Source organism: Microcaecilia unicolor, chromosome 3, assembly GCF_901765095.1.
Source record: "Microcaecilia unicolor chromosome 3, aMicUni1.1, whole genome shotgun sequence".
In the NCBI taxonomy this organism is placed as follows: Eukaryota; Metazoa; Chordata; class Amphibia; order Gymnophiona; family Siphonopidae; genus Microcaecilia; species Microcaecilia unicolor.
Window position 1 is genome coordinate 464,362,665 of NC_044033.1, and position 19,317 is coordinate 464,381,981.

The window sequence follows — 19,317 nt, forward strand, 5'->3', positions numbered from 1 at the left end:
AGTTAAATTGAGATGAGACTAAATTTCTTGTGGTAACCAACCCCTTTGACCATACCGTATATAATAATTTTACCATTGACAACATGTCCTACTCCTTAGATTCTACGCTTAGGGTACTGGGTGTGTTAATTGACAGTCACCTAATGTTCGAGCCTCAGGTTTCCTCAGTAGTGATAAAATCACTGAGGAGAATCAGATCATATTTTTCACCTGACATCGTTAGACTGCTAGATCAGTCCTTGGTTTTAACTCAGTTTGATTACTATAATTCCATCTGTGCTAGATGTAAGGAGGGTGTCCTAAAATGGCTGCAAACGGCCCAAAATACAACAGCTAGGCTTGCTCTCAAGGTATCACATTATTATGCAAGCTTCACTGACTGCCCATTAAAGCCAGGATTTTTTTAAATTATTTGTTTTTGTCTTTCAAATATTATATGGCATGACACCGGATTACACACAGCCCTTAATAACTATTCCCCTATGCAATATAACCTCTGGTTCTAGAGGCTACCTTAGACTTCATCTTCCACATTGCAAGAGAGTGCACTATAGGTCGGTTCACTCCACAAACGTTAGATGCCAATGTGCTATCTAGTGGAACTCGCTGCCAGTGGCAGTCGAGGGTCAGCCTGATTATTTGGTAGTTCACAAAAGACTGAAAACTTTCCTCTTTGAGAGATTTCTACCCATTGATGGAGTGTGTTACATTGTAATTGGCCATTAGTGGTTTATTGTTTAGTTCTTATTTGTATGTTACTCTGCTCTTACTTGATATTTTGTTTATGGTATTGTAAACCTTGCCTGTTTTATTTATTGTAAGCCACATTGAACTTGCGTATGTTATGATGTGGAGTATAACTGTCAAAATGAATAAAACCAAACAGGTTTTTTTTTTTGTTAGCACTACTTTTTCCTCAGTTGTGCAATGCTTGTTATATTTGCAAGCTATATTAAATTTTACACATGGAATATGTAATAAAAATTTGATAGCATAGTAACTAATGGCAAATTAGAACTATTCTTGGGATTGCACTTGTTGGGGCGAGAAACGAGAAAGGGAGGTTGTATTTATCATTCCTCTTTGAAATTCTGTAAATTATGTTCCTGTCATTTTGATGACGCAGACATATTATTGTTAGGTAATGCTTCCCCTGTGTTAAGGATAATATACATGACCATCTCTGAGAAAGGGTGACTGAAATCTTCAGAAAAAAAAGAGGTTTTAATGAATTCTGTTAAGTAAACAATTTGTAATATAACAGTCCAAACTAGTGTTCCACCTAAGGTGAGCGATTGCTCATACAAACAGGGAGCATCATTCACTTCCAGTCTATGTTTGCTCACTGTCTCATTTTTGTCCATTTGATTTTGTTGTCTACTTGTTGCCTAGAAGAACTTCCTATTCTGTAGTGACTGTTCTTGTATTTTTTTTTTCCAATTACACTTCATGGAGTTGTATAGGATGATTTTTTTCCAGCAACATGTACGAAAAAAGTTAGGCATAGATAAGATCCGTTAGTTGTGGTAAACTAGTCTCCCTTTCTCTCTAGTATTGACACTATTGGGGTTGACAAGGCTGTATTTCAGTGGAATAATTCATTGAAGTGCTCTTGAGGCAAATGCACCTTTGAAAATGATTGTGGCCTCTGCTTGGAAACTATCTGTGCCTTAGTTCTTGACTGGCTTGTGTCATTTAAGGTGAGAGGTTAGAAGGCTTGAGCGTAGGTTGAGGAAAACCAGAGGTATTGATTTGAAGAATTCCTGGCTAGTTAGAATGTACTCTCTTCTTCTACACAACCTTCTTATATTCTTTCATTTATCATACAAAGATTAAACAGGCATTGAATAGACCTAGGCAACTTTTTTAGATTGTGCATTTGACACAGGATAAGAAGACTTTGGAACTTGTTACTTCTATATATCCTTCTGAATTCAGTACTGCTTTCGAGAAGAAAATTTGAGATTTGGTTAGCACGTTCAATCAGGATATTAGTCCAGACCTATATTTTTTTGATGATAATGTACTGTGGTCTACCTTTGAGTGTGTAGGTGATTCTTGGTCTTTCTTAAAAGCTTTTCAACCAATTCTTTCTTCTCAGGATTAGTGCTTTCTATGTTTTCTTCAGCTGGTAGACTCCACTGCTGTGCCTGCTTTAAGTTCTGTGGTGAATGCAACTTGACTCGTTGAAAGTAGCAACTGTCTGCTCTTTACTAAAGCAGCTTGATTTGGATCCTAATGTTCCAACCAACTGTAGGCCTGTTTCATTGCTATGAATATTAGCTAAAATAATTTAGAAAATGATACTAGCTCCACTACATATGTATTTGACTGTGGTTAGTGTACTGCAGAGCTGCCAAGGGAGCCGATCCACTCAGTGGGAAATTTAGGGTCCGCCCCCAGCCCATCCACAACACCTGATTCACAGCCAGTGGCTACAGGAGTAGTCTCCCCTCCAACGGCAGCAGGAAGGCCATCATAACACGTCATCTCCTTCTGCCATAGGACGTCGGATCAGTGGTAGTAGGAGATAGTTATATTGTACACCACCTTGAGTGAATTCCTTCAAAAAGGCAGTAAATAAATCCTAATAAATAAGTAAATAAATAAATATAAATAAATGAAGGCGCTTCCTGCTGTCACTGGACAGGAGGCCACTCAGCAGGAGATCCCAATTTCTCAGTGAGAAATAACCCGTGAAAGCAGGAGACCTGACAGTTCTGGTACTGAGTGATTTTAAGTGTGGTTTCCTGAAGGCTCATAATATAGTCCCTTCTTATGTTGATTGTAGATGTGCTGTGAAGGGGATGGAAACTGCATCTCAGCTACTTGTATGTTACATTAGATCTCTCTGCAGCATTTGTCACAGTTAATCATGAAGTTTTGATGTGGTCCTTTGGAGTTTTGGGAATCATATTAAATTGATTTATTGCTCTTTTACAAGGGAAAAAACAAGAAATTTGGGTTGGTATTACTGTTTCCAACTGCCTGACCTCTAACCACGGGAGTACCACAGGGATCGTCCTATCTGCTGCTCTTTTTAATTTGTACTCAATTCCACTTTGTGAGCTGTTGAAATCATCAGGTGTGTTTTATAGCATCTATGCAGAGGACATTCAGTTTTACTTTTCGTTTGAGGGCTCTTTGGCCAGGGCACTTTGTCATCTGCAGGAAAGGTGTGTTAATCTTTCAGACTGGAAGACAGTAAATAGGCTCATCCTGACTGCAGTGATTATTTTTTTTTACATAGAATTTGAATTGGGGCTAGTGATAACTGTGTTTGGAAATCACCAGATTTATCTGTATAGAACACTTGGTTTTAGAAGCATCTGCAGCAGGGATCTTGGACTACAGAGAAGAACCTAACTTGGATTATCTTCAGTGCTACTGTGGGGGATATTGAGATAAGGTTTAGGTATGGTATTATGTCTAGGGCAGGAATGGGCAACCTCAGTCCTTGAGGGCTGCAACCCAGTTAGGTTTTCAAGATTTCTCTAATTAATATGTATCTAACTAATATGTTACCACAACTATGAATGATCTAACATTTATTATATATAGCAAAATATAACGCTTACCTCATTGGATGGAAGTGGGAAATTCAGCTGATCAATTAAAGTTTGTATTTTTTTGCCAGTTAAGTCAAACCAGGGGTGGTAATATTTCCTTATTACCTTCCAGAAAAGAACAGCGATTGATTTTTATGTGGAATACAGGGGCACCATATGGGCTCAACAAAGAAGTTGATTAAGTGTGTAGGGGGTTTGAACCTTTTGGTCTTTAAAAAGCTGAACTTCCGGCAAGCCTCATGCGCATGTGTAGGCGTCTTTTGGCATACCCGCCATGTGGTGTGTTGGCTTTGAGTGAGCTCTGTTCCGCCCGTTAGCCTTTTCAGCAGTATAAGGTATTGTGTGATATATATGTGCTAATATTTGTGTGTTGGTTTGTTGATGTATGTAGGGTGGGGGTGATCGTATAGTGATTATTTTGTATCTAGATGTCCAACCCCTGATGATGCTTAGTGGAGCGAAACACGGGCCGTGTTGGGTTCGGTAATTTGCAAAAACGGGCTCTAGTTTGGTCATGACTGCCTACTTCACTTTCAAGTAGATCAGCGTGGCACTTGACCACACCTGGGATTTTAGAATTACTGTGTTCTTCAAAGCTAATCTATTTAATCCATATAATAAATATGGAACAGTGCCTCTGAAATATTGATCTTTTCATTTTAGCTCTTTCCTTTCTTTCTTTTTTCTTTTCTGCCTCTGTACACTCAAATTTCATCCTCTTTCTAAATCTTTTCCTTCTTTTTACTTTTAAGATATCTATCACATTTCCATTTCCTTTCACCCACTAGCTCTCCCATTCCCCATCTCTCTCCTTCCCAGCCTATTATTCCTTTCCATCTTCAATCTACAGGCAGCTCCTTGTGACTCTGAGCAAGTCACTTAACCCTCCATTGCACCATGTAAGCCGCATTGAGCCTGCCATGAGTGGGAAAGCGCGGGGTACAAATGCAACAAAAATAAATAAAAATAAATTACCATATTTCTACCCCTGTAATCACTGTTCTCTCATTTATTTCCTTGCCATCTCTACTCCCTAGGCCTCTCCCCCATGCTTTCCACCATTCCCAGTGTCTTCCTCCCTCCACCCTTCCAGCCTAGCATCTGTTCCCTCTTTCTCCCATCCTCACCCTCTAGCCTGATATCTCCCTATCCCTTTTACCTCCCACCACCAGTATCTTCCTGTCTCATCTCTCTCCCCTCCCCCATTGTTCAGCATTTTTCCCTTTCTCTTCCCTACCACCCATTGTCCATCTTCTCTCCCTGGAACCATCTTCCCTCTTCCTCTCCTCTCCTCCACCGTCGTGTCCAACCTTTCTTCCTCTCCCTGCCTTGAGACCCTGGTCTAATCCCCCCCCCCCCTCAACACAGCATCTCTCCATCCTTCCTTCCCCTCACCTCAATGCCATGTTCAACATTTCCCCTCTCATCTCTCCCTCCTTTCCTTCCACTTCCATGTCCAACGCTTTTTTTTCTCTCTGGTCCTTTACAACTCCTATGCAGTCTTTCCCTCCCTCTCCCCATCCCACCCCACCCATATCCAACAATTCTCCCTTTCTTTCCCCTTGCAGCATCTCTACATCCCTCCCCCCACATCGAACAATTATTCCTCCACCCCACCTAGCACTACCCTGTCTCACTCCCGCATCCCAACAGTGCTCCTGTCTCTCCCTCTCTCCCTGACCCCTCAAGCTACCTGCCAGCATGCTGTAGGTGTTTTCCCCTCCCCCCCCGCCGACATGCTGCACCTTTTTCCCCTCTCCCTCCCCCACCAGCCACCTGCTGCGGTTTTTGTTCTCTCCCACCTCCAGCCACCCGCCGGCGTGCTGCAGGCCCGCCCTCTCTCCCTCCCCTTCCATCCCCGTGGCGGTCCAGCTCTGCACATCTGCAGTGGAGTCGCACACTGCCGCTACAAAACTGCTTCCTTCCGGCCGGCCTCACCTTCCCCGATACTCTTTCTGAAGAGGCGGGGCCAGCACAGAGGGAGGGAGGTGGGAGCTGGGAGAGAACAAAAACCACAGGAGCTAACACCGCTGCAGGACGGAGATGACAGGGGAGAGAGCAGGAAGGGAACAAAACCTGCGGCATGCTGGCGGGTGGCTGGGAGGAGGGAAAGCTGAAGTCGCGGTTTGGTTGTCTGAGGTGCACCGTTGCTGGGTGGGCCTGAGCCCAAGGCCCACCTGTGGCTACGCCCCTGATACTTGCACATAGCACCATCTCCTTTTCCTCCTCTAGAAACACCTAATATAAATTTCATACCACCTCTCTTGATAGCTGCATACTGTGTTCTCCTTAGGTCTTGTTTTGTTTAGGTTGAGAAGGCACTGATAGATCAAACACTTATGAGAGAAGAGTTTAAGGCGTTCTTTTACTAAGGCACGTTAACAGTTAGTGTGTGCTAAATGCCATGCAGCCCATAGGAATATAGGTGTTCTTTTACTAAACTGTGATAATCACTATCTCGTGATTTCCGTAGGTTAAAAAACACTACCATGGGGTGCAGTCAAGCGTACCGCAGTATTTTTTGGCGTGCTGTATAAAAATATGTTTTAGTACTGGGACGTGTTTGGGGGAAACTAGCACATGGTCATTAATAGAGGAAATGGAAAATATGACCATTTTACAGCTGTTCTAAAAATGGCCTCAGCACGCACAGGGCAGACTACTTTTTAGCACAGCTTAGTAAAATAACCCCATAATGAGCTGCATAGCATTTAGCGCGCACTAAATCCATTTGCATTCTATAGTAAAAGGTCCCCTAAGCTTAAGAAGTTGAATTTAAATAAGTCGCTTGACCTATCAAAGTAAATTGTTTAGAAATGCTGCATGCAAAGAACAATTATAAGTAATTACCCTTCACTAGTTCTTTTGTAAGAGTATTGCTTTAAATTTTATTCACACACACTTGGGGGTCATTTAACTGATTAAAAGGAGACAATAAAATTGGGTCCTTTAGTGTAGTTGGGTTAAAGTACTAAGATCCATTTATTGTGTTTTATGTCTACATTCTTTTAAAATGTCTCACTGTCGCTGGAAAATGTCTTTTTATTCCACAGCCATTCCTACCTTGGCCAAGACTACAGTACTCAGAGAAATGCAGGGAAAATCTCATTGGATCAAATAGATGCTGTGAGTATTGTGCTGTTCTTAATTTTGTTTGAACCATTTATAGCATTATGGAAAGGCTAGATTTAAAAAGAATTTTTCCTTATCTTGCATCTTTTTTTAAACGAGGGTGGTGGTGAACTGAAGGAGTATTTAAAACTCCACTTCTAAGAGTATTTAAAACTCTCACTTCTAAATATGCCTTCATTTTAGGATAGAAAATTATTGTTGACTTTTGGATTCATTTATTTGTGTAGTTTATACCATCGTTGTGGAGTAAACTGGTAAAAAAACTGGTAAAAAAAAAAAAAAAAAAAGGCCCGTTTCTGACACAAATGAAATGGGCGCTAGCAAGGTTTTCCTCAGAGTGTGTATGTTTGAGAGAGAGAGTGTGTGTGAGAGTGACTGTGAGAGAGAGAGAGAGAGAGAGTGAATATGCGTGTGTGAGTGTGTGACAGAGAAAGAGTGAGTGTGGATGCGAGCGTGTCTGTGAGAGAGTGTGTGTGTGAGAATGAGAGTGTGTGCGAGTGCGTATGTGAGCCATAGTGAGTGTGAGAGAGTGTGCTTCACACAGATACAGTGTGTGTGAGAGAGAGTATGTGTGACACAGAGTGTGAGAGTATGTGTGCGATACACAGACTCTCGGTGAGACTGACAGAGTGTATGAGATTGAGAGAGTGTTTGGGAGTGACTGTGTGACACATAGAGAGTGAATGTGATACAGTGTGAGAGAGAAAGACACTGACAGAGAGAGAAAGAAAAAGAGAGAGAGACCCCCTCCCCCTCCCTCTCCCCCCCTCTGGTCTCAGGACCCCTCCCCCCCTCTTGTCTCAGGACCCCCTCCCCCTTCTGGTCTCAGGACCCCTCCCCCCCTCTTGTCTCAGGACCCCCTCCCAATGTCTCCCCTCTTTCTTTCTGCATCCTTCCATCCAGTGTCTCCTTTTTTTCCATACCCTTCCATCCAGCATATTCCCTCTTTCTGTTCCCATCTTTCCACCCATCTACCCTCTCTCCTGATCCTTCCATCTAATGTCTCTCTCCCCCTCCTACTATCCAGTGTCTCTCTATCTCTCTGTCCTTTTCTGTTCAATGTCCCTTCTCTCTCCACATCCTTCCAGTCTCTCCCCTTTCTCTCTGCATCCATTTATCCATCTCCCCCTTTCTCTCCCCATCCTTCCATCGTGTCTCTCTCCCTATCCTTCTATCTGTTTTCTCTGTTTCTCTCCCCATCCTTCCATCCGTCTACCCCCTCTTCCGATTCTTCCATCCCGTGTCTCTCTTTCTATATTCCCTTCTTTCCATCCAGGCCTGCCCACCCAACACATACCTGCCATGTCTCCCGTGAAACATGCGGCGCCATCTCCCATTTCCAGCCATTGCTGCTTTTCCTGTTGAGCAGCAGCGGCCGGTACAAAAACAGCTGTTTTTAAAAAGCAAGCGCGGCACCGCAGGCAGCCATCAAGCATTGGCTGCCGGCTCTGCAGCCGCTCCTCTCACCTCTCACGTCGCTGTGCTCCTTTGGGGTCTGCTCCTGGGGCAGTGACGTGAGAGGCGAGAGGAACGGCTGCAGAGCCAACAGCCAATGCCTGATGCCTGCATGCGGTACCGCGCTTGCTTTTTAAAATTTGTTTTTGTACCGGTCGCTGCTGCTCAACTGAAGAAGCAGCAGTGGCTGGAAATGGGAGATGGCGCCGCGTGTTTCACGGGAGACATGGCAGGTCTGTGTTGGGTGGGCGGGCCTGGAGGGAAAGTTGCTGGGCCTGGATGGCGACCTCGGGGGGGGGGGGGGAGCAGTGGCTGCGGCGACCTCGTGGGGGGGGGGGGGGTAAGCGGCGGCGACCTTGGGGGAGGGGCATGGCGGCAAGGGCGGCAGGGGCGGGGCCTCGTGGTGCTGTCGTGCAGTTGGTCAGTGCTGCGTGTGACTCCAGCCTGGGCTTCGGACCCTAGCAGACCAACTCAGCCACGAACACAGGCAGCAAGACAGAATGTTGGAGGTGAGAATTATAGGATGGTTTACAGCATAAAAATAAAAAACAATGGGGCCCTTTTACTATGCTGCGGTAGGCACTAGCGCGTGCCTACCATGCACCAAAAAGCAGTGCCTTGGGACGTGTTGAGGCATCCCATGGTAGCAGTGGTGTGCTGGTAAAATTTTTTTTCTGCCTTTGTTGTCTGGTGACTGTTTTTCTGATCATGCTGGCCCAGTATCCGATTCTACTGCTATCTGTCCTCTTAACTCCGTTTCCAGGGCTTCCTTTCCATTTATTTCTTTCCTTTCCTCCTCCTTCATTTCTGGTCCTCAGCATCTGCCTATTTTCTTCATCCATGTGCAGTTTTTCTCCTCTCTTCCTTTTCCCTCATCTCATCTCCTTCCTCACTCTTTTCTCCCCTCCATCCATGTCCAGCATTTCTTCTCTCTCCCCTCCTCTCCCCTGCCCTGCATGCACCCATGTCCAGCAGTGACCCTCTTCTCTCCTGCCCTGCATGCACCCATACCCAGCGACCCTCCTCTGCCCTGCATGCACCCAGATGTCCAGCAGTGACCCTCCTCTCCCCTGCCCTGCATGCACCCATGTCCAGCAGTGACCCTTCTTTCCCCTGTCCTCCAGGCTCCATCCACCCATGTCCAGCAGTGACCCTCCTTTCCCCTGCCCTGCATGCACCCATGTCCAGCAGTGATCCTCCTCTCTCCTGCCCTGCATGCACCCATGTCCAGCAGTGACCCTCCTCTCCCCTGCCCTGCATGCACCCATGTCCAGCAGTGACCCTCCTCTGCCCTGCACCCATGTCCAGCAGTGACCCTCCTCTCCCCTGCATGCACCCATACCCAGCGACTCCCTCCATCCACCCATGCCCAGCAGCGACTCTCTTTTCCCCCCTGCCACCCCCTCCCGAGTTGTTTGGCGAATTGTTCTCCCTCCCTCCCTCCCTCCCGATCTGGTCCCTCACCGCCCGCTTGTTCTTTGAATTCTTCGGGGCAGGCAGTCTTGCCTGCCCGCTTCCAGCGCTGACTGTCCTCCCCTGCCGGTTCGCGCTTTAAAAATGGCCGCCGAGACTTCAGCAGAAGTCTCACGAGGCCGCCTCTGGAAGTCTCGGCGGCCATTTTTAAAGCGCGAACCGGCAGGGGAGGACAGTCAGCGCTGGAAGCGGGCAGGCAAGACTGCCTGCCCCGAAGAATTCAAAAAACAAGCGGGCGGTGAGGCGGATCCGGAGGGAGGAGAGCCAGAGCCGGCTCGCAATTTTCAACAACCGGCTCGCACACCACTGCATGGTAGTGTGCCAATCACCGTGCACTAATCTCATGCTAAAAAATTGTTTCTATTTTTTGGTGTGGGAGGTGTGTCTGTGGGCAGAGAGAAGGCGTGCTCTGCACTAATTGGGAAGGAGAGGTACATTGCTGCCCACTGCCGATTAACAAGGGAGCCCTTACCACCTAGTAAATAAGTGGCGGTAAGGGATCCTTCAGTAATGGCCACACACTAATTGGGAAATTAGTGCGTGGCCATTACATGAAAATATACAAATTCAGCAATTTTACTGCAATGCTAAAAGGGGCTGCAGCACACAGTAAACCCACGCACTACAAACATCATCAGCCACTTTTGAGCGTGGCTTAGTAAAAGGGGCCCAATGACAGTAGAATATATAATAAAAATAACAGGAAGGTGAAAAATAATTGTAAACAAGACCATGCCAATAAAATTATCTAATATTTGAAAATAAGTCTTTAGGTCTTTCCTGTTCTAGTGCATGTAGAGAGACAGGGATTATGACCAGAGTTCATGGGAGCTCCTGCACAGAATCGTGGTCACTGCAAGCTCAGCCTTGTCAAGAAGGTTTCCTCCCAGTCTAGGAGTAACAGCTTTCTGAGAAAGTCCTTTATATTTTAGTGAGTTATGAGTTTCTGATGAGGCATTTCCCTTTTTTCTGCCAGGAAAGTGGTTCACATGGTTCAGCGTGCTCCTTAATGCGGATGACTGATTTGAGAATATTTTCTTTCATGACAATTCCACAGATCTTCGTTACTGAGTTGTATCACAGTGCTTAAGGTTGGCCATAGTAGCAGCAGCAGCAGCAGCATTCAATTGATTAGTTCAGTCACAGGCTTGAAGCCCTGTTTATCTTCATCATGGCATCGGAGGCATGGTACTGTCTACTCAATGTCACCCAGAATAGAAGTTGCTGTGACAGTTCAACAGAATGTTGAGATAGGGAGAGAATTCTCATGATCCTGAGCCTTTTTGGGTATTGCCAATATGTTCCCTTCAGAGATTACCAACAAATCATTCTCAGATGTTCTTGTCCTGTATAGAAGGCATGGAACCAAACTAGCTTAGCGGTGATTATATGGCAATACCAGTAATTGGGAAACAAAGCCAGTGCTGGGCAGATTTCTATGATCTGTGCCCTGATTATGGCTGGACAGATTTGGATGGTCTGGAATGGGGCTTCTATGACAACTTCAGAAATTGGAGAACAAGGCCAGTGCTGGGAGACTTCTACGGTCTGTGCCCTTAAATGGCAAGTACAAATCGAGATCAAGTATACAAATGTAGTATCATATCATACCTTATGCTATGAGTTTATCTTGTTGGGCAGACTGGGTGGACTGTACTGGTCTTCATCTACCGTCATCTACTATGTTTCTATGTTGTCTGGATCTATGACAGCTTCAGATTTTGCTGTTGATCTAAAACAATGGTAGCAGTGGACTCCCTATGACGAGGAATTCTGGATCCTCCTCCATTTTGTCCATTTGTCACATAGGGCAAATTAGAACTGGAGGGGAGTTTGGCCATATTTAAGGTTTTTCAGATGCTGGAACCCAGTAGAATGACTAGAGGAACAAGTTTTGCTCTTTCTCAACCTGTGGAGTACATGGGAGAAAGAAGGGCCTCACTCTGGGTTTCTCTATCTTCTTTTTCCATGTCCGCCCTATGCATTGTCCCTCCTGCAAACTCTGGGCTCCAAGAAGGCCTGTGGATGCAATACGTTTGGCAAGAGTACACATGCATCTCCTACGTTTTTCTCTCCTATTGTGTGCGCCCATGCAGAGTTGCAATGCCCTCCCTATCTTTCTAGAGAGTCCAGAATCTCACAGGCAAATGAGTGTTTACAGATTTCTCCTGAGAGCAATGGAACAAAGGAAGTTTTCCCAGTTAGTTTTCTCAGCTGTGAGCCTTGTTGGTTAAATGGGAGTTCTTGTCTGGGACATCTGACAAGGTAGCAGTAACCTTAGGGGCGCACTGAAAAATGGCCTGCGGTAGTGTAGAAATGTCTTTTGGGCATGTGCCAAATCATTTTTCAGTGCACCTGTAAAAAATGCCTTTTTTAAATTTTTGCTAAAAATGGACTTTCGGCAAAATGAAAATTGCCACATGTCCATTTTGGGTCTGAGACCTTACCACCAGCCATTGACCTAGCGGTAAAGTCTCACGCAGTAACTGGGCAGCAATGACCTATGCACATCAAATGCCACTTGGTGCATGCCCAATATGCACGTCCGAAAATGATTTTTCAGATGCGCGTATTGGACGTGCTAAAAACGAAATTACAGCAAGAGCCACGCAGTAGCCGAGCGGGTAACTCCATTTTGGCATGCATAGACAAGCAGCTTAGTAAAAGGGGCCCCTAAGTGAGGTAAGTCAACATAGTCTTAGCTAGGCCAGGAACAGTTAGTAGTCTATGCTCTAGCAGTCCTGTACGCTAGCCTAGGGTAATACAGTCCAGAAGGCATCTATGCTACTCTATTCGTTTATGGGAATATGCTGGAAAGCCATTCTAGGCTTCAACTAATGGGGGAAGTAAACAAACCTTGGGCAAGGATGGAGTTTTCTCCTTTAGACCCTAGCTACAATTCACATAACTAGTACTGTTGGGATAATGTGGGATACAAATGAACCATAAATAAATTTATTTATTTATTTTATTTATTTGTAGCATTTATATCCCACATTTTCCCACCAATTTGCAGGCTCAATGTGGCTTACATTTTGCCGTGATGGCGATCACCATTTCCGGTTACAGAATTACAAATGGTATTGCATTAAGGTGCATACATACATGGTAAAGAAGAATACATTATGGTATTGCATTGAGGGTTCTGAGTGATCGACATTTCCGGGTACAAAATTACAAATGGTTTTGCATTAAGGTGCATACATACATGGTAAAGAAGAATACATTATGATATTGCATAGAGGTTTCTGAGTGATAGAGTGAATTGTAACATAGTTAGGTCATCGACTATAGAGAGATCATTTTCAACATAAGAGATAAAGTGGTAGTATGTATTGTGTAGCTTTCATTAATAGCAATGAGGTTAAACAGCATCGGGTAACTATAATTCAGATTATTCTTCCTTCAGTGTGCATCACCTTGCATTTGTCCACATTAAATTTCATCTCCCATTTGGATGCCCGGTCTTCTTGCAATGTTTCACAGTCCGCATGTGATTTAACAACCTTGAACAGTTTTGTGTCATCTGCAAATTTAATCACCTAAATGTGGAAATTTAGGGGCTCATTTTTGAAAGAGAAGGACGTCCATCTTTCGACATAAATCAGAAGATGGAAGTCCTTCTCCCAGGGACGGCCAAATCAATATAATCGAAACCCGATTTAGGACGTCTACAACTGCACTCCATCGCAAGGATGGCCAAAGTTCAAGAGGGCATGTCGGAGGCGTAGCAAAGGCGGGACGGGCGTGCCTAACACTTGGACATCCTTGACCCATAATTGAAAAAAACAAGGACGTCCCTGACGAACACTTGGACTTTTTCACCCGGACCTGTTTTTTTTATGACTAAGGCACAAAAAGGTGCCCGAAATGACCAGATGACCACTGGAGAGAATTGAGGATGACCTCCTGTTACTCCCCCAGTGGTCACTAACCCCCTCCCACCCTCAAAAATCATCTTTCAAAATATGTCGTGCCAGCCTTAGATGACAGAGCATGCAGGTCCCTGGAGCAGTTTTAGTGGGTACTGCAGTGCATTTCAGACAGGCGGACCCAGGCCCATACCCCCCCTACCTGTTACATTTGTGGAGGAAACAGCGAGCTCTCCAAAACCCACCGTACCCACATATAGGTGCCCCCCTTCACCCGTAAGGGCTATGGGAGTGGTGTACAGTTGTGGGTAGTGGGTTTGGGGGGCTCAGCACCCAAGGTAAGGGAGCTGTGTTCCTGGGAGCAATTTCTGAAGACCACTGCAGTGCCCCCTAGGGTGTCCTGGCATGTCATGGGGACTAGTGCACTAGAAATGCTGACTCTTCCCACGGCCAAATGGCTTGCATTTGACCGTTTTTGACATAGACGTCTTTGGTTTTGAAAATCACCGAAAGTCAGAAACGTCCATGTCTAAGGACATCCAAATTTAAGTATTTGGACGTCCCTGACGGTATTTTCGAAACGAAAGATGGACGTCCATCTTGTTTTGAAAATATGCTGTTCCCCGCCCCTGGATTTCGCCGTTTTGCAAGGATGTCCAAATCGCAACTTGGACGTCCCTTTTGAAAATGCCCCTCCACATCACCTAAATGTGGAAAATATACTGCACAAAACATCTAAAATGCTGTTGGGCTGGAGACATCTTCCTCTTAGACTACATGGTTGGATTCAGTTATTTAGGATGACGAAGATCCCACGTTAGTTGTATACTTTACAAATGTTACCTCTGAAACTTCTGAAGAAAATCATTCAGAGTTTGCACAAATTATTAACTAAATTTTGTTAGGGGGATCAAAGCCAAAGACACTTCTTAGATTGCTCTTGGCTTGAGGGAGGGCTGGGCCTGCCAGATATTAGGAAATGTAATAGAGCGTGTCTGCTCCATCATCTGGGCAATTGGATTTTCGACCTATAGTGCTATATGCCTAAGCACCATTACATACACTCCCTCTGACTGTGAGGAATAGTGGTTTGCTTTGTCCTCTACAGGAACTTTGGCGAGAACTTACTGGCTATTGAAAAGTTTCTGCAGTTATTTTTGATCTGCTGCCTCTGCAAGATAATGCCTGGTTTTCCCCAGGCATAGACAATGAGACGTTTTGTCTTTGGGGGTCAACAGGTCTTGGGAGATAATGGAAAGTTAAAGCCTATAGCTAAACTGGGTGATACCACTTGTCCCACATGAGAGACATTTTTGCATATCGTCAGTTATTATTAGATTCAGAAGCGTTACGAGCAAAACATAATGCTAAATTTCAAGAACTTTTGACAGCTGCTGAGGAAGACCAATTCTCAGTTTCTACCTTATATAAAGTATTGACACAGCTGTATCCAAGATGGGAAATGTTTGATTTCATGTGGAAATAGTGCGCAGACTTAAAAAGATCAGACACTTCTTTTGATCTTCCAACTTTAGTCGGGAGAATCCCAAGTATTACTATTAATGCAGACCTACAGGAATATTAGTTTCACAGAAAAATATTAAGTCTTCTGTTCCATTTTCACTGGTGGTAATCCTTTTGGATCATTTTGAGGTTTTTGTGATGCACGGTAAGGTGATCATCAGCTAATCAGAAAGGTAAACAATTTAGTTGGGAAGTTTGGACGATGTCTGATTGCCCTCCTTTTGGGCTTGGCGCAATAAATTGCATACTTTCATGATGTTGGAAAGAAATGGGGCTAGGACATCATTAAACGTAAAAAGCTTTTCTTATCTGTGTGGGAAGTATACATACAAACTTTGTCACCCAGAGTCCATAGTGGAATTCCCAACTCTATTTGAGGCCTAAGGGATCCTGATGTGGTATATTCTAATTTTTATTTTTGTTTTGTTTGTACGTAGACTTTCAGGGGTTCATAAGAACACAGACCTCCTCTTTTGATTAAACTTTCTCTCTTGCATACTGAATTTGTTGCACTTAGGGGGGAGGGATAGGGTGGCGGGAAGGATTTCTCTTATGCATGAAAATGTAGATGACACACAGTTCTTTTTTGTTTATCTTTGTCTTGTATTTTGTCATCAATAAAGATTATTTAAACAAAAATAAGGGGGTTATTTGGAGCAGAAGATGACATAGGAAGACTAAGGTTATTTATAGGTTGTTAAAGTTGATAAAACTGAAAGGGACTTGATAAAATTACAGATACAAATTGTTCTAAGTGAACTAAAGAAATTATTGGCTGTGATTTGTGAAGCCTAATAAGGATCTCCCTGAATGAACCGAGTAATTTTTTGGAGTTTAATTTCAAATGTATACAGGGCAAATTGAGTCCTATACTAACTGATTAAAGTTAAAAAGGTAAAGCCCACTTTCATCCTTGTCCAATTGGACTTGTGAAAATGAGCAAAGAAACATTTGCGGGTTCTCCTAAGTTATAGAATAAATTTTAAAGTTACAATATGTCAGGTTTCTGAAGTTTTGAAATATACACTAGCATATATATCTGGTTTTAAAGAAGCCTTCCGTGGATATAAATGTATCATCTTCCTGTTAGCCAATTTCCAACTTGGCTTTCCTAAGAAAACTTCTAGAATCAACTTTAAGACTTTTTGAAGATTCTTCATTTTTTTTTTACACCTGAATCATTCTGGATTTTGCATCCTGGGATGCATGTGGGTAGATGTTTTCTGGTAGTTTCCTTGGACGTATCCTCTGGTTTTGATATGTTGACTCATAGGGGGTTGTTGTGACAGTTAAGGCAAATAAGATGTGTCAGGAAGACATTGAAGTGTTTTATAGACAGCAAGTACTTCTATTTCAATTCATTTCATATTATATATTTTTTGAATAGCAGACTATAAAAAATATACAAGGGTTTGAAGAATTACAAGGCACCATAGGTAATCCAGAACTAGAAATATAGCTTTATAAGAAGGGCTATGGAGTCAGAGTTGAAGTCGATAAAAATGTACCAATTCCGACTCCTCAAAATAAAAAGTTATAACATGATAATATAGGGTAAATTTATCATTTATACTTACATATTGTTTTGTTCAAGTTCTTTGTTCAAACTTCAAATAAATATATTTTGTAGTATATCAGTCATAATTTTGTGCATAAAGAAATAGCCTATGTTTCTGTAATTAATCAAATTTCTCTTAGATTTACTATATAAGTACATAAGTAATGCCACACTGGGAAAAACCAAGGGTCCATCGAGCCCAGCATCCTGTGTACGACAGCGGCCAATCCAGGCCAAGGGCACCTGGCAAGCTTCCCAAAACATACAAACATTCTATACATGTTATTCCTGGAATTGTGGATTTTTCCCAAGTCCATTTAGTAGTGGTTTATAGACTTGTCCTTTAGGAAACTGTCTAACCCCTTTTTAAACTTGCTAAGCTAACCGCCTTCACCACGTTCTCCGGCAACGAATTCCAGATTTTAATTATGTGTTGGGTGAAGAAATATTTTCTCCAGTTTGTTTTAAATTTATTACACTGTACTTTCATCGCATGCCCCCTAGTCCTAGTATTTTTGGAAAGCTGTGAACAGACGCTTCACATCCACCTGTTCCATTCCACTCATTATTTTATATACCTCTATCATGTCTCCCCTCAGCCGTCTCTTCTCCAAGCTGAAAAGCCCTAGCCTCCTTAGTCTTTCTTCATAGGGAAGTCGTCCCATCCCCGCTATCATTTTAGTCGCCCTTCGCTGCACCTTTTCCAATTCCACTATATCTTTCTTGAGATGTGGCAACCAGAATGAACACAATACTCAAGGTGCGGTTGCACCATGGAGCGATACAACGGCATTATAACATCCTCACACCTGTTTTCCATACCTTTCCTAATAATACCCAACATTCTATTCGCTTTCCTAGCCGCAGCAGCACACTGAGCAGAAGGTTTCAGTGTATTATCGACGACGACATCCAGATCCCTTTCTTGGTCCGTAACTCCTAACGTGGAACCTTGCATGACGTAGCTATAATTCGGGTTCTTTTTTCCCCACATGCATCACCTTGCACTTGCTCACATTAAACGTCATTTGCCGTTTAGCCGCCCAGTCTCCCAGTCTCGTAAGGTCCTTTTGTAATTTTTCACAATCCTGTCGCAAGTTAACGACTTTGAATAACTTTGTGTCATCAGCAAATTTAATTACCTCGTTAGTTACTTCATCTCTAAATCATTTATAATATATACATAGTAGGAGTTGAAGTCAGGGTCAGGCAGTAGAACCCTGATGGCGAACCTATGACACGCGTAGCCATTTTCGGTGACATGTGGCCGCATACAGAGAAGCAGCGGTGTTCCTTGCTGACACCTGGGGCGGATCGCCGATGCGCTTCCCCCCCCCCCCCAGGTGCAGCGTGACCCCCCCCCCCCCCCCCCCCCCACCGGTGAAATCACCCACCCCCCCCCGGTGCATGTTTACCCGCTGGGGGGGTGCCGTGTGCGCTCCTATTGGCTCCCTCCGAGTCCTCCGCTCGTTCCCTCCCTGCTGCTCCCTCTGCCCCGGCTCCTGCACGGCCGTTAGGGGATCTTTGACCTCACTTCCGGCCGGCGGAGCAGAAAGCAGCGGAATGCCATGGGGGACGCAATCTCTGGGGGCCCTGTGATCGCCATTACCAGCAACCACATAACCACAGCAACCATCATCCAATCTACTGTTCTGGGGTGTCGTGGATTTCTAATTGACCATCATTACTGAGATAGGTGAGGGGGAGGCTGGGAGAGGCGAGGGCATGTGCTATGGGTGCCGTTTCCCGCCATTAGAAATAGCGGCAGCCATCTTAATTTACATAAGGTGGTCAGTTAGGCTAGTTAACCCCTAATTGCCTGCAGGGCTAACAGGCTATCTATAATTCTATCTTTTGTCACTGCCCCCCTGATGGAGAACCCAAAAAATAAAAAACCAAGGTTAAGTAAAGGAAGTGGTAGTAGCAGTAGCCGACCCTTTCAAGAGACATGGACCGAGATGTATGGCATTATAGAAAAAAATGGCAGATCATTTTGCGTTCTATGTACTGAACGGTAGTAAGCAGAACGTGGAATATAAATAGACATTTTGAAACTAATCATTCCCAGCTCTTGAAAAAAAGTGAGGATGAAAGGAAGGAATGCATTTCCAGGCAGCTACACTTTTATAAGAGCCAATCTAATTCCATCCTTAAATTTGTAAAAGGTTCTACAAATTTAACATCTGCAAGTTTGAGCATTGCTCACTCCATAGCTCAGCATGGAAAAGCACTCAGTGAGGGAGAATTTATTAAAGAAACTCTCCTAAGATGTGCACCAGTTCTATTTCACGATACGCAGAATAAAGATGCAATTATTAAGAGAATATCTGAGTTACCAGGAAATTTGGAGTGACTGGATCCGATTACCAGACACTTTTAGCACCCTGAAAAATATAGCAATGGCTTTACTCACAATTTTTCCCTCTACGTACTTTTGTGAAACCTTATTCTCAGCGTTAAATAATATCAAAACCAACAAAAGAAACAGATTGACAGATGAAGTTAGTAGCGCTTGCTTGGGCTTGAAGTGTACAAAATACCAACCTTCAATTGAAGATTTAGCCAATGAAATTCAGCAACAAAATAGTTACTAATAGGCAGGTTAGTTAAAGAATTCCCCCCTCCCCCTCACTTATCTTAGTTCATGGCACCCCACACAAGTTAAATAATATCAAGACCAACAAAGAAACGACTGACAGATGAACAAAGAAGTCACTAAGCAGGTAAGTTAAAT

At 43.8% G+C, this 19,317-nt stretch overlaps 1 protein-coding gene across 2 annotated transcripts in view; it reads left to right on the forward strand.

Moving 5' to 3' along the window:
• PRIM2 (DNA primase subunit 2) overlaps nt 1–19,317 on the forward strand; it is a 470,633-nt gene that overhangs the window by 286,258 nt on the left and 165,058 nt on the right. For both annotated transcript variants that reach the window (XM_030198993.1, XM_030198994.1), the window contains exon 9: nt 6,623–6,695. In XM_030198993.1, the coding sequence (XP_030054853.1) occupies nt 6,623–6,695 (73 nt within the window). The remainder of the gene's footprint in view (nt 1–6,622; nt 6,696–19,317) is intronic.